At 47.5% G+C, this 12,252-nt stretch overlaps 1 protein-coding gene across 2 annotated transcripts in view; it reads right to left on the bottom strand.

Moving 5' to 3' along the window:
- Ak4 (adenylate kinase 4) overlaps nt 1-12,252 on the bottom strand; it is a 46,593-nt gene that overhangs the window by 13,445 nt on the left and 20,896 nt on the right. For both annotated transcript variants that reach the window (XM_021654274.2, XM_060365972.1), the window contains one exon: nt 3,965-4,084. In XM_021654274.2, coding sequence (XP_021509949.2) covers nt 3,965-4,084 — 120 coding nt within the window. The remainder of the gene's footprint in view (nt 1-3,964; nt 4,085-12,252) is intronic.

The raw sequence follows: 12,252 nt of genomic DNA, 5'->3' as shown, positions 1-12,252 counted from the left end.
GCCTTAAATAATGATTGAAGGAATTCTGAGAGCTATCAGCAAAACTAGAACTCACCCCAAACACACAAATATATTTGGGAAATGGGTAGCTATGTATACTGCAGGCCACTGCAGGGGATGTGGGGAGGGAGGAGGAGGGGCAGGTGGGGTGCCATTCAGCTATGAACCCTGCATGCAGCTATGCCAACTAATGCAATAGTGGCCTGACTGTTGTGGAGTTAACAGCCAACTGCTTTCTGACTGGACCTGAGGTCCAGTCTACAGAAGGAATTCACGTCCGGTACTGTAAATTTGCTCAAAAGCAATTGCTGCTGTTTTGCTAAGTGGACAGGATGTGCCTGTCAGACTGACTTTTAGATATTTATGTTTAATGCAGATTGGTGCTGCCATTAGGTTTGGTCATAGATGCTTCCGTTTGAAATAAATAGGTGACAGGTAAAAGTAGAAGCTGCTAACTGTTCAAACCGCTAAGAATAAGTGAATCCCTCAACAGGACATCTGTGCTACCAACCTACCCACACTCATAACCACACTCACAAAGATTTGCGTGGGTAGGTGCTGGCCGCTTTTATGTGAATCTGACACAAGCTGGAACCACCTGAACGAAGAAGGAGCCTCAATTGAGAAACTGTCCCCATTATGGCTGGGCTGTCGGCAAGCCTGTCGATCATTTTCTTAATTAGTGACTGATGTCAGAGGGCCACGGTCGATGGTCCTGGTGCTACAAGAAAGCAGAGCGAGCATGCCAGTAAACCCACGGCCTGTGCATCAGCACCTGCATGAGGTTCCTCTACGATGAACTGCGGTGCGGAAGTGTAAGCAAATAAACCCTTTCCTCCCTGAGTTGCTTTTTGGTCACGGCCGTTTCATCACAGCCATGGAAAGCCTGACTGAAGCAGGGTGAGAAGCACAGGAGCCGGAAGGAGGAGTGTTGTGAAACACCATCATCTGGGCACAGCACGGCCTCTGCACTTCTGAACTCCCGGCCGTTGTTATCACTTGCACAAGACCTGCCTGGACTGGGCCCTGTTGGTGTTCTGTCCCACTCGGCAAGCACTGACAGGCAGATGAGCGGGACTGCTCCAGTTTCTTCAGCTGTGCATCTGCTGGCTGCCCATTCTCCTACAAAGAAGCCCTCGCCCACACTCCTTAGTTGAGCTCACTGGGGCACACACAAACCAAAATGACAGAGAAAAACAGGGAAAGGGTCTAGTTGGGGAAGGGGAGGATCAACAACAGGTGAAGAGCAAATACGGTCAAAACACTTATGTACAGCGTTTCATAACGAACCACATATAAGCTAATAAGCATATTTTAAGCCTCTCTCCGTTAAAACGCTTTCCGTGGTTGCTTGACCAGTGACAAAGCTTGAGTGACGCACACATGATCTTTGCCCCTTTTTTGCATAACACTATGCTGAGTGACAGCCTACTTAATCTGTGACTACTCTCCCCCTCATATTCTCCCCCCCCCCTTTTTTGCTCTGGCTGTCCTGAACTCTTTTGTAGACGAGGCTGGCCTCAAACACACACCAGCCCCCCGCTGGGATTAAAGACGTGTACCACCATGCCTAACTCAAATCCCTATTTTCTTTCTTTTTCTTTAATTATTTATATATTTATTTATTACAATTTATTCACTCTGTATCCCTGCTGCAGCCCCCTCCCTTGTCTCCTCCCCATCCCACCCATCCTCCCTCTTCTCCCTCTATGTCCTTTCCCTAGTCCCCTGATAGCGGAGGTCCTCCTCCTCTTCCATCTGACCCTAGCTTATCAGGTCTCATCAAGGCTGGCTGCATCATTTTCCTCTGTGGCCGGGCAAGGCTGCAACCCCCAGGGGGAGGTGATCAGAGAGCCTGCCACTGAGTTCATGTCAGAGACAGCCCCTGTACCCCTTACTAGGGAACCCACTTAGAAACTGAGCAGCCAATGGACTTCCTTTGAACAGTGGGTCTAGGTCCTCCCCATGCATGGTCCTTGTTTGGATTCTCAGTCTCACAAAAGACCCCTAATTCATAGATTTTTTTGGTTCTGTTACTCTCCTTGTGGAGCTCCTGTCCTCTCCTGGTCTTTCTATCTCCCCCATCTTACATAAAATTCCCTGCACTCTGCCCAAAGTTTGGCTGTGAGTCTCAGTATCTCCTTCAATACCTGCTGGGTAGAGTCTTTCAGAGGTCTCTGTGGAAGGCTCCTGTCCTGTTCCTTGTCTTCTCCTACTTCTGAGGTCTATCCTGTTTGACCTTCTGAATGGGTCCTCCTTCTTGCTTAGCTTCTTTAGGTGTACAGACTTTAGTATGTTTGTCCTATAGTATATGTCTAATATCCACTTATAAGTGAGTATATAACATTTGTGTCTTTCTCCTTCTAGGATACCTCACTCAGGATGATCTTTTCCAGTTCCCACCATTTGCCTGCAAATTTCACGACTGCCTTGTTTTCAATTGCTGAGTAGTATTCCATTGTGTAAATGTACCACAACTTCTGTATCCATTCCTCCGTTGAGGAACATCTAGGTTGTTTCCAGGTTCTAGCTATTATGAATAGAGCTGCTATGAACATGGTTGAGCAAATGTCCTTATTGAATGGTGGCTCTGCAGCCAACCACTTTCCGTGGCTTCCCTTCTCCATCGATTTCACAGAGGTCTACCCTTCCCCTAGTTTCTTGTCAGTCTTAACCAGGTTGATCTGGTGCTCAGCACAGAGCGTCTCCACCAGCCTGACGGGCATGGGCTCATCACAGTTGGCTACAAGCACACAAAAATGGGCCTGGCGCATCCCTATTTTCTAACCCATGGTTTTCCACCCAGGGGACATCCATCTTCTCACTTATATTTTGTGTGTGTGAATGTGTGCCTGCAGGTTCACATGCATGCCATGTACAGGCCTGGTGCCAGTAAGGCAGAAAAGTGCTGGATCCCCTAGAATTGAAGTTGTAGGCTCAAACCCAGGTCCTCCACAAGAGCAGCGAATGCCTCTAACCACTGAGCCATCCTCCAGATTCCCCTTCACCTTTTCCAAAACATTAACTCAACCCTTTGTTTCCTCAGTAAAACAATTTCCTCCCTTGTGTCCTTGGTGAACCATAAAATGGTTTTTCTCTTACAATATTTGTAGCCATTTTTTCCCCATTTCTTTATATAGGTTTCCAAAGATGGGTAATTAGCACTTTAATTTAATAAACAAGGTTTAAAACTCTTTGCCAAAAAAAGGGTCAAGTGAACATCCTTTAAGACACATCCCTGGGGCTGGAGAGATGACTCAGATTTGGAACACTGGCTGCTCTTCCAGAGGTCCTGAGTTCAGTTCCCAGAAACCACATGGTGGCTCAGAACCATCTATGAGATCTGGTGCCCTCTTCTGGTGTGCAGACAGAACACTGTATACATTAAAAAATAATAATAATAAAATAAAAAATAAAAAAAAGACACATCCCTGGGCAGAAATTCAGAACGGAATGGCTGGATCATAAATACGCCCTGTCCCACTAAGGCCCCACTCTGTATTCCAGTGCCCTAGAACTCACTGTTATAGCCCAGGCTGGCTTACAAATTGCAGAGATAAGAGGCATGCCCTCACATTGAGCTAAAGCTACAATTTTTATAATTATTTCCTATGTAGTCAACATAGGATTTTTAGACACGCTAGCTCTGCTAAATTTGAGTGGAAAACAAGAAACTCGCAGTTGGAATTTTGTAACCCCAGTGAATTGAAGCCTCTTAATTGAAGATGGTATAGTCAATGTGAGTTCAAAGAAACCACGGAACTGAGGCAACAGCAGCAGAGTGAATAAAAGCCTTCGCGGTAATGGAAGACAGACAGAAAACTAAGTGGCTTCGCCACACTGGGATTCCACGTTGCCAAAGTATAATCTTCAATCAATGACAGACTTGGGGAAAGAAGCAGCTAATAAAAATGATGAGAGCAATCAAGGTGTCAAAGGTCCAGCCTGCCCATCAGCCACTCACCATCTAACAGCCAGTGCTGGGCACTCCGGGTCTCCAGTTCTGACATCATCAGACGTGTGATCACATGATCTGGAACCAGAAGACCTTTTTCTAGGTACTGCTTTGCCTCGTGACCAACTTCTGTGAAAGAGATAAAAACAAACACTCAAGAAGGCTTCCAAGGATGTGTCGGCACAAGTCTGTAATTCCAGCAATCAGAAGTTCAACGTCATCCTACTAGCAGGTTCTAGGGCAAACTGGGCTGTACAGGAGGAAGAGAAGTTAATACACTCTTGGCCGCTGAGCTTTCCATTTCATCACCTGTTATACGGCAGCAAAGTTGAATGGAGGTAACTATACAGTGTTTTAGCATTGTTTTTTTTTTCAATAAGGCACCTGTTGCTTTTTATAAATGCCTACTAGATTATAAAAAGCAACTCTTTTCGATATCACAGGCAAAAATACAAGAAAAGGAATGGCCACGATTAAAATGAGGAGGGAGGCTTAGAAAGGAGCAATGGTCAGGCACTGCTGCACATGCCTGTAATCCTAGCCCAGCCTACAAGATAGATAGATAGATAGATAGATGGATGGATGGATGGATGGATGGATGGATGCACAGGCCCCAGCCAGCTATGTGTTATCCCTGTAATCACAGCTGTTGGAAGGCTAAGGCAAGAAGAAGAGCACAAAATGGAGGGGGCTAACCAGGTAGAGACTCTGATCTCAAAGAAAACCAGCGGCAACACAGCCACGGCATCCCAAGCCTGAACATCTGTTAACATGCCACCAAAAGCCGAACCCAAACGGCACCAAGTGCGTACTTTCCAAGATCTGTAGCTATGGAAACCCGAGATGACTCTGTACAGAGTTTGCTGCCAGGCTGGACCAGCAGATGACTGGAGGATCCCCAGGACCAATATGGTGGGAGGAGAGAACTGATCCCCACAGGTTGTCTTCAGCAGCCACGACTCTGCTGTGTGCATGTGCACGCGTGTGTACCAGACACACAAATTTAAAAGGAATCGCATTTATCCAACAAGTATTACTAACTGCAAACCATGTGGTGGGTGACACATGTCTACCTAGGAAGAAAAGCTTGAGCTCACTGAGAGCAACATGGAAATGTATGCTCCTAAGAAGAATGGCATCCATGGCTGAGTAAGTAACATCACAGTACTGTGCTGAAGCACACAGACTGCCTGTGATGGCCTAAAATCCTCATGAAGGCCCTCACCTCCAGAGAGAGATTTGACAGCTTGACCTAATTCACAGGCCATAAAAATTTCCACTTTATGCCACACAACACGGAGAACCAGAACAAGCTGCTGGCTATTTGGCCGGCAGGTGTGTTGATACCGGCAGTGCTGGGGATGAACCCAGAGCCTCACCCAGGCAAGTGCGCTATCGCTGAGCCTTCTCCAAGGGCACCTGGGCAGCACACTGCAGGGGACTGAGACACTCTGCGTATATGGAGGAACCTGAGGCACTCACAGGGGGACAGCACACAGGAAGACATGGGGGTGCATTGGGTGGTGACTCTGAAAGGCGTGGCTTTTAAAGCTGCTTTAGAAAGGTCACCCCCAAACCCCACGACCAGCTACTTCAATTGAGGGGTGCAAACTCAAAAGCCTAAGTAGGGTCCTCTAGGGAAAACAATGGACTTCACGATGGCATGGCAGAGCACCGAACTGAGGGGTTGTAGGTTACAGAAGAGGGCACTGTGACACTGGAACGGGGTGGCACGGCGCATGCAAAGGAGGCTGTGAGAGCCCCAAGCAGAAGACAAAGCTCGACACAAGAAGCAGAAGCCGGGGAAGGAGCCCTTCATCTGTCCCTTGAGAGAGTACCTTGGCTTGATCCAAGCCAAGCTCAAAATAACCGCGTGGGGAAAATGGCCAGCATTCTCACTCCAATGTGTAGTTGAGAGGAGGGTCCAGGTGCAGCATACTTTCCCAACGATTTCAGGCAGTTGTGGCCTCCCTCTGAAGGACGGTAGCCAGCATGTCCACTGCCCTGACACAACACACTATACCCCTCAACCGATTCCCGCCACACAGACCAACCGTCACAATTAGTGCATGAAGAAAGCCCTCTAGGATAGGACCTTGTCACAAGACAGGTCATCCCCAAAACTGGCCCTGCAACTGGAAGAAAAATGCTCATTAAAAAGCTGATGCCAGCATGCTTAGATGAATTACGGAGCTGGTCCAACTTCCCAAGGAACCCAATGATTGGATACAAGTACTGTTACTTACTTACTTATTCATTTGTTCGTTCGTTCATTCATTCTCATCCTCCTCTCCGTCCCTCCTTCTCCCTCCCCCGTGCAGGGGATGGGGACGCCAGATGGGGTACATCTTAGTTACACAGCGGCCTCTAAGTTTAAATCAACAGGCTTCAACTTCCCATGCATGTGTCTGTGCCACTTTCCCAGCAAAAATTTTAAACTTAAAATTCACAAAGCTTTAGCCAAGTGGTTCATCCATCTAAAAGTCACAATGCCGGGTTTTGTTAGCTCACATTTTTGGGGGGGTTTACGGTCACCTATTCATGGAAGCAACAAGTAGACTGTATGTGGTCAAGAATCCCACAGCCAGCTGTAAAGGGTACACCGAAAATGAAGAGAAAAGGAAGGCCTCTTTCTCTGTAACTCGGGAAGGCAATGCATTGTGGGGGGGCAATCTTCAGGAAGCTCATCCTAGAACTCCTACTGGGGGCAGTCACCTCAAACCCTGAAGAGAAGGAATGAGTTCCAAAGAGGAACAACTTCAGGAGGATGCAAAACCTGATAGGCTGCAGCAAGTCAGAGAGGGAACCAGTACCGCCAGGGACTGGATATGGTTGCTGGTCTTATGGCTTTGATCCCACTAAGAACTCATTGAGCTGGGATGGATGCCAGGCCCTGCACCAGCATCCCACTTGGCCTGTCTCAAAGCTTAAAGCTTTCAACAGCAATGTATCATGGCAATTTCTGTCACTGGGGAAAAAAAAAAATACAGTAAAATTACAAATACCAGATACTGTTGCACACGCCTATAAACCTAATACTGGTGAGAAAATGTCAGGAGGATTGCAACACATAATGAGTTCCAGGCCACCTAAAGCTACCCTCAACTGGCAAGATGGCTCCACCAGTAAAACCACTTGGCACCAAGCCTGTTGGATGCGCAGGATCTGTACAGTGGAGAGAACTGATTCCTGCAAGTTGTCCTCTGACCTCCCAGGTGCAGCAGGCACACATCACTGCCGCCGCCACCCCTACACACGTGGTGGAGTGGTTTGGGAAGGTTTAGGTGACGCAGCTTTGGAGGAGTGATGTCACTGGGTTTGCCTACGTCTATGCTCTCTGCTTCGTGCCTGAGGTTGAGGACATGAGTTCTCAGCTGCCCGCTTCTGCCACCCTGCCTATGGCTTACGGCCATGCTTCCCCGCCACGGACTCTTATCTCAATGTAACCATGAGGTGAGATAAATTCTTCCTTCTATAAGCTGCCTTGGCTCTGGTGTTTCGTCACAACAGAAAAGTACTACAATGCTCACCTGACTTTCACTGGCAAAAATCCTAATAAATATAAGGAAGGTGTGTATTTTTCTTCAGAAAGAATCTGACCAGTTATACAAAAGTTAAAAGCAGACAAAATATTTCGACAGCGTGTTACATATTACAAAACTATGTGAGAAAGTAAGATTATGAGATACAGAGCAGCAGCTGGCAGGAGCAGGGGTGGAAAGGAGGCATTTAAAGGGTACTATTTTATACCCGTAATGTTCTATTTCTTGGGCTAGATAATAACACACAACTGTGTGTGTGTATGTGTCTGTCTGTCTGTCTGTCCGTTCTGACCAAGGGCAAACTAGACTCAGAAGACAAGCTAGCCAAATGTTCACCATGCAGCAACTTTTCATGTTGTGTCTGGCTGGGTCACTAAACCGTCGATGTCTCTGAAGAAAGTCCTTGGCAAGGAACCAATTGCTTTCAAGGCTACATATCCTAAGCACCAGACGTAAGATGAAAGTGGATGAAATTGGGATCCCCTTAGTATCATCCCTTCTACAGACACCAATGGCAGAAACTGGAGGCAGGTCCAACATGCATAGTCTGAGCAGCCTGACCATCCATAAACTACAGCTTTGTCATCCTGTCTCCATCAGTATTCAGAATATTCTCTGGAATATTCAGGCACTTCCTTGAGAAATACTGAGTCCTCTTATAAAGGATTTATCTTTCCTTCATATTACTTTGCTAAAGAAAATGTATGAGCCAGGGATGGTGGCACATACCTTTAGTTCCTCCAGTTAGGAAGGTAGAGGCTGGAGGAATTGAGTTCCAGGCCAGCCTGGACTACACAGCAAGTTCCAGGCCAGCCGAGGCAGCACTGTGAGACCCCAAAGGGGCTCAGCAGGTAGTCACAGGAGGAATGCTCTTAATGAATGTCCGAAAGCTTCAGAAGAAAAGATTTCAGAAAATCTGGAGGAAAGGTGTTTTGCCAACCCTGTGGTTGGAGAGGACTCATACATACAACTGTTCTCTGACCTCCATGGTACCCAGGTGCACACAGAACCAACCGCAAATAGTGACAGGCTGAAGAGATAAGCTCAGTGCTGCGCACCCACGTGAAAACACCAAGCGTTGGAGCATGCGCTGAGAAAGAAGGAATCCCCAGAGCCTGCTCTCCAGCCGGTTTAGTTTAATGAACAAGCCCTAGGTCCTAGTGAGAGAGTCTACACCTGTGAAATGATACCCACATTCACTCCCCAATCACCACTTTCCGGCACCCGGAAATGATGCATGTCAAGGACTGGGGAAGTAGCTCCACTCGTAGAGTGCTTGCCTGGCATGTAGAGCCAGCGCTCAGTCTTCTCTCCCGGCACTGGGCAAACTAGACATGGAGGTACACACCCACAGTCCCAGCTCGGAAGGTGACTGTGGGAGGTTCAATCCAAAACAGCTCAAGGGCATACTTCACTATAGAGTCTCAGGCTAGCCAGGGCTACACGAGGCTGACTTTAAAGAAAATGCCCAAGGCAAGGGCTTGCCATCAGGTAACGGTGAGGATTAGAGTTCAGAACCCAAGAACCCACACAAATGAGTGATGTGGTGGCCAGCCTGTAACTGTAGACCTCAGAAAGTAGAGACAAGGCGTCCCTGAACAATCTAGCTAGCCTTGATCCCAACAAGAAGCTCTGGGTTCAACTAAGAGGCCTGCCTCATAAAGATGGCCAGGAATCAAAGAAGACTCCTGAAGACACCTTCACGCACTACACACACGGGCAGGCTCACACCGTTACTTACATACATGTGCATGCGCTGTCAGGCCGGGCATGGAGTGACTCATACCTCCAACTCCATCAGAAGGTTGAAGCCGGAGAATCATCATGAAGACAGCCTGGACTACAGTTTAAGATCCTGTGTCAAACAATAAACAAGACAAACAAGCCCAAGTCCTGTAGAGGTAGAAACTATGGCAAAAACTCCAAGCACTGTGGCTCTTCGCCCAAATGAGTCTTTTCAGGCATTCAGGATCTAAGCTCCAGTCAGCACAGTTGTTCTTTCCTTGGTACCACAAAGACAATTTTAAGATCACCCCCTGACACTTGCTGCTGTACTGGTAGCTCTGAAGAAAATCAGGAGTCTAGTAAAATGATAACAGCCTCTTTCTAGCCAGACTGTCTGGGTTCATGTCTCAGCTCTGACAATTAAGGCTACTATATAAAGGGCTTTTTTGGTCATGTATGCCACCGTGTGCCCTGGATTGGAATGACGGATGCCTCTGCAAATAATGGTTCCTCTTTGCAAATTTCCCACAGTGTTGGAGGCACTTGCTCCTGAGTGTCAGTGGGCTCTTTAGGCAACTTAGAAGAACTCGCTGAATCACAGTACCTCTCAGCCAGCCTGATTCCCGTCTCCTGTTTCTTTAAATTAGAAAAGAAACTGGAGAAGTAACTTTGCTGAGGGCTGTAGAGATCCCTAAGCAGCTAAGAGTGCTTGCTGTTCCAACATGAGGACCAGAGTTTAGATCCCAGGGGCCACAGAACAAATCAAGACCCTTTCCAATGCCTTTAACTCCAAAGTCCTTTTCTTGCCTCCACAGGCACATACAGGCAAAGCCTCCTCCTCAGCACATCAATTACTTGAGCCTTCCCATTGATTTGAAGAACAGTGCAAACCCTCATTTTTAAGAACAGAATAAATCATAAAGATGATGGAGTTTCATAAGCCAAGCAAATGTAGACATCTGCGTCCTGGGTATTTTCTTGGCCCAGCACCAGAACACGTGCACACTCATAAAACAGGCCATGAACATCTGGTGGGGTACCACACGCTGCCTCCCAAGCAGCCAAGAAAAACAGAGGCAGAAGACCACAAGGAAACAGATAAGGACAAGTACTCTGGAAGTCAGCCAGAGCCTGAAGATTCATAGTACTGAAGCCTCTTTTCAGGCGCAAGCCTGCACATCAGTCCTGGTAGCCACCACAGCAGACATAACAAACAGTCCTGAGTGGTGGGATTGGACTTCCTTCCTTCCTGGAGCTCTCTTTCTTTGCAAAAACCAAAGGGCAGGCATCCCTGCAACCCGATCCCAGCCCAATGTCTCACCCCCCCCCCTTCAGAGGAGGGAGAGGAATTTCATTTCTAATCTGACCCGCAGTCATTCCCAGCTGTGGCAGAAGACTGATGCGCAGTTGGTGGGGGGATGGGGAACCCCCTGAGCAGGAAGAATCTTGCTCTGTGCATCAGCTGAGGAGCTACTGTTCTCCACACCATCTACGCAGGTGGTGAAGGACGCCACAGCTGCTGAGGCACCACTTTTTCCCTCTCCATCCTTCAATTAATTTTCTCATAACCTGATGGAGAGCTAACACCACAAACCAAAAAGGTGCCCACCTTTGGAAAGCTCACACCTTCCCAAAGCAAGCCGGGAGCTGGGTGAGCAAGGGCTGAGGCTTCCTGAAGGATTTCCTCAGCCGTGGAGCAGCCCTGTGGCACACTGACAGGCCAACCTGTCAGTCGGCTTTCAGCAAAAGCAGCTGGCAGCAGCAACAGCAGCACTCACTAAGCACTACGGATCTGGGGCTGGAGAGATGGCTCTGTGCGGTTAAGGGCCACTGTCCTTTCAGGAGTTTTGGGTTCGCTTCCCAGCTCCCACGTCAGGCACCTCAAATAATTCCAGCTCCAGAGAATAGAATGCCCTCTTCTGACTTCTGCAAGTACCCACACACATGTGGCATACATACAGCCAATCCAATAAACACATAAATCAAATAGAATCTTTTTAAGATAAAAAAAAAAATTAGCTGGGCAGTGGTGGCATACATCTTTGATCCCAGCACTAGGGAGGCAGAGAGGCAGGCCAATCTCTGAGTTCAAGGCAGAGAGAGTTCCAGGATAGCTAGGACTATATGGACAAACCCTGATAAACAGATAGATACACAGATGGACGGACAGACAGAACAAAGGACTAACCAGTGATTGCCAACCATGGTGAAGGCTATCTGATTTCTGTTAGCTGGGCATGGTGGCATACACCTGTAACCCCCACACTAAGGACACTAAGGTAGGTGGGTTACAAGTTGGATGCCAGCCTGGGCCACATAGCAAAATTTAACCCATCCCCCCCAAAAAAACTAAAACATTTTGCATAAAAACCTATAAACTTTATTATTATACTTGTTTCCTTCTTTTTTTGTTTTACTTTGTTGGGACAGGGTCCTCTCTCTTGCTAGGTAGCCTTGAAGTATATATGTGGTCCATGCCGACCTCAAACTCAGCCCATTAAATGCTGACTTTCTGTTTTGTTTTGTTTGTTTGTTTGTTTGTTTTTTCAAGACTGGGTTTCTCTGTGTACCCTTGGCTGTTCTGGACTCACTTTGTAGACCAGGCTGGCCTGCCTCTGCCTCCCTGAGTGTGGGGATTACAGGCGTGTGGCTGTAATCTAAGTGAGGCTTCTATTAGAAGGAAGACTGCGGTGCCCAGGCATTTTGGATTGCACGCATGGTCTTAAGAATAATCTTTTCCTAACCTCGGCTACAGTTTCCTCTCATTCTTATAAGATCTAAGCTTCGTCACACTTACTGTTCCCAGTGTGCAGTTTCAAATGAAGAGATAGAACACATTTGCCAACACTTGGATCCCGCACAACTTGATAGAGTCTTTACTGTGGACACCTCACTAGGGTAAAGCCTTTCCCGCCAACATCCTCCTGCAACTGCCAGTCTCTGGCTGACTGTCTACAGTTGTTCTTCACACAAGTACCCCTTTTCCTGTCCTCAGGGCTCACTTAAAGCCTGATGGAACTAGATGTCCCG

Source organism: Meriones unguiculatus, chromosome 12 (genome assembly GCF_030254825.1).
Source record: "Meriones unguiculatus strain TT.TT164.6M chromosome 12, Bangor_MerUng_6.1, whole genome shotgun sequence".
Classification (NCBI taxonomy): domain Eukaryota; kingdom Metazoa; phylum Chordata; class Mammalia; order Rodentia; family Muridae; genus Meriones; species Meriones unguiculatus.
The sequence above is the reverse complement of the archived record's forward strand: the minus strand, read 5'-3'. Positions and strand labels throughout refer to the sequence as shown.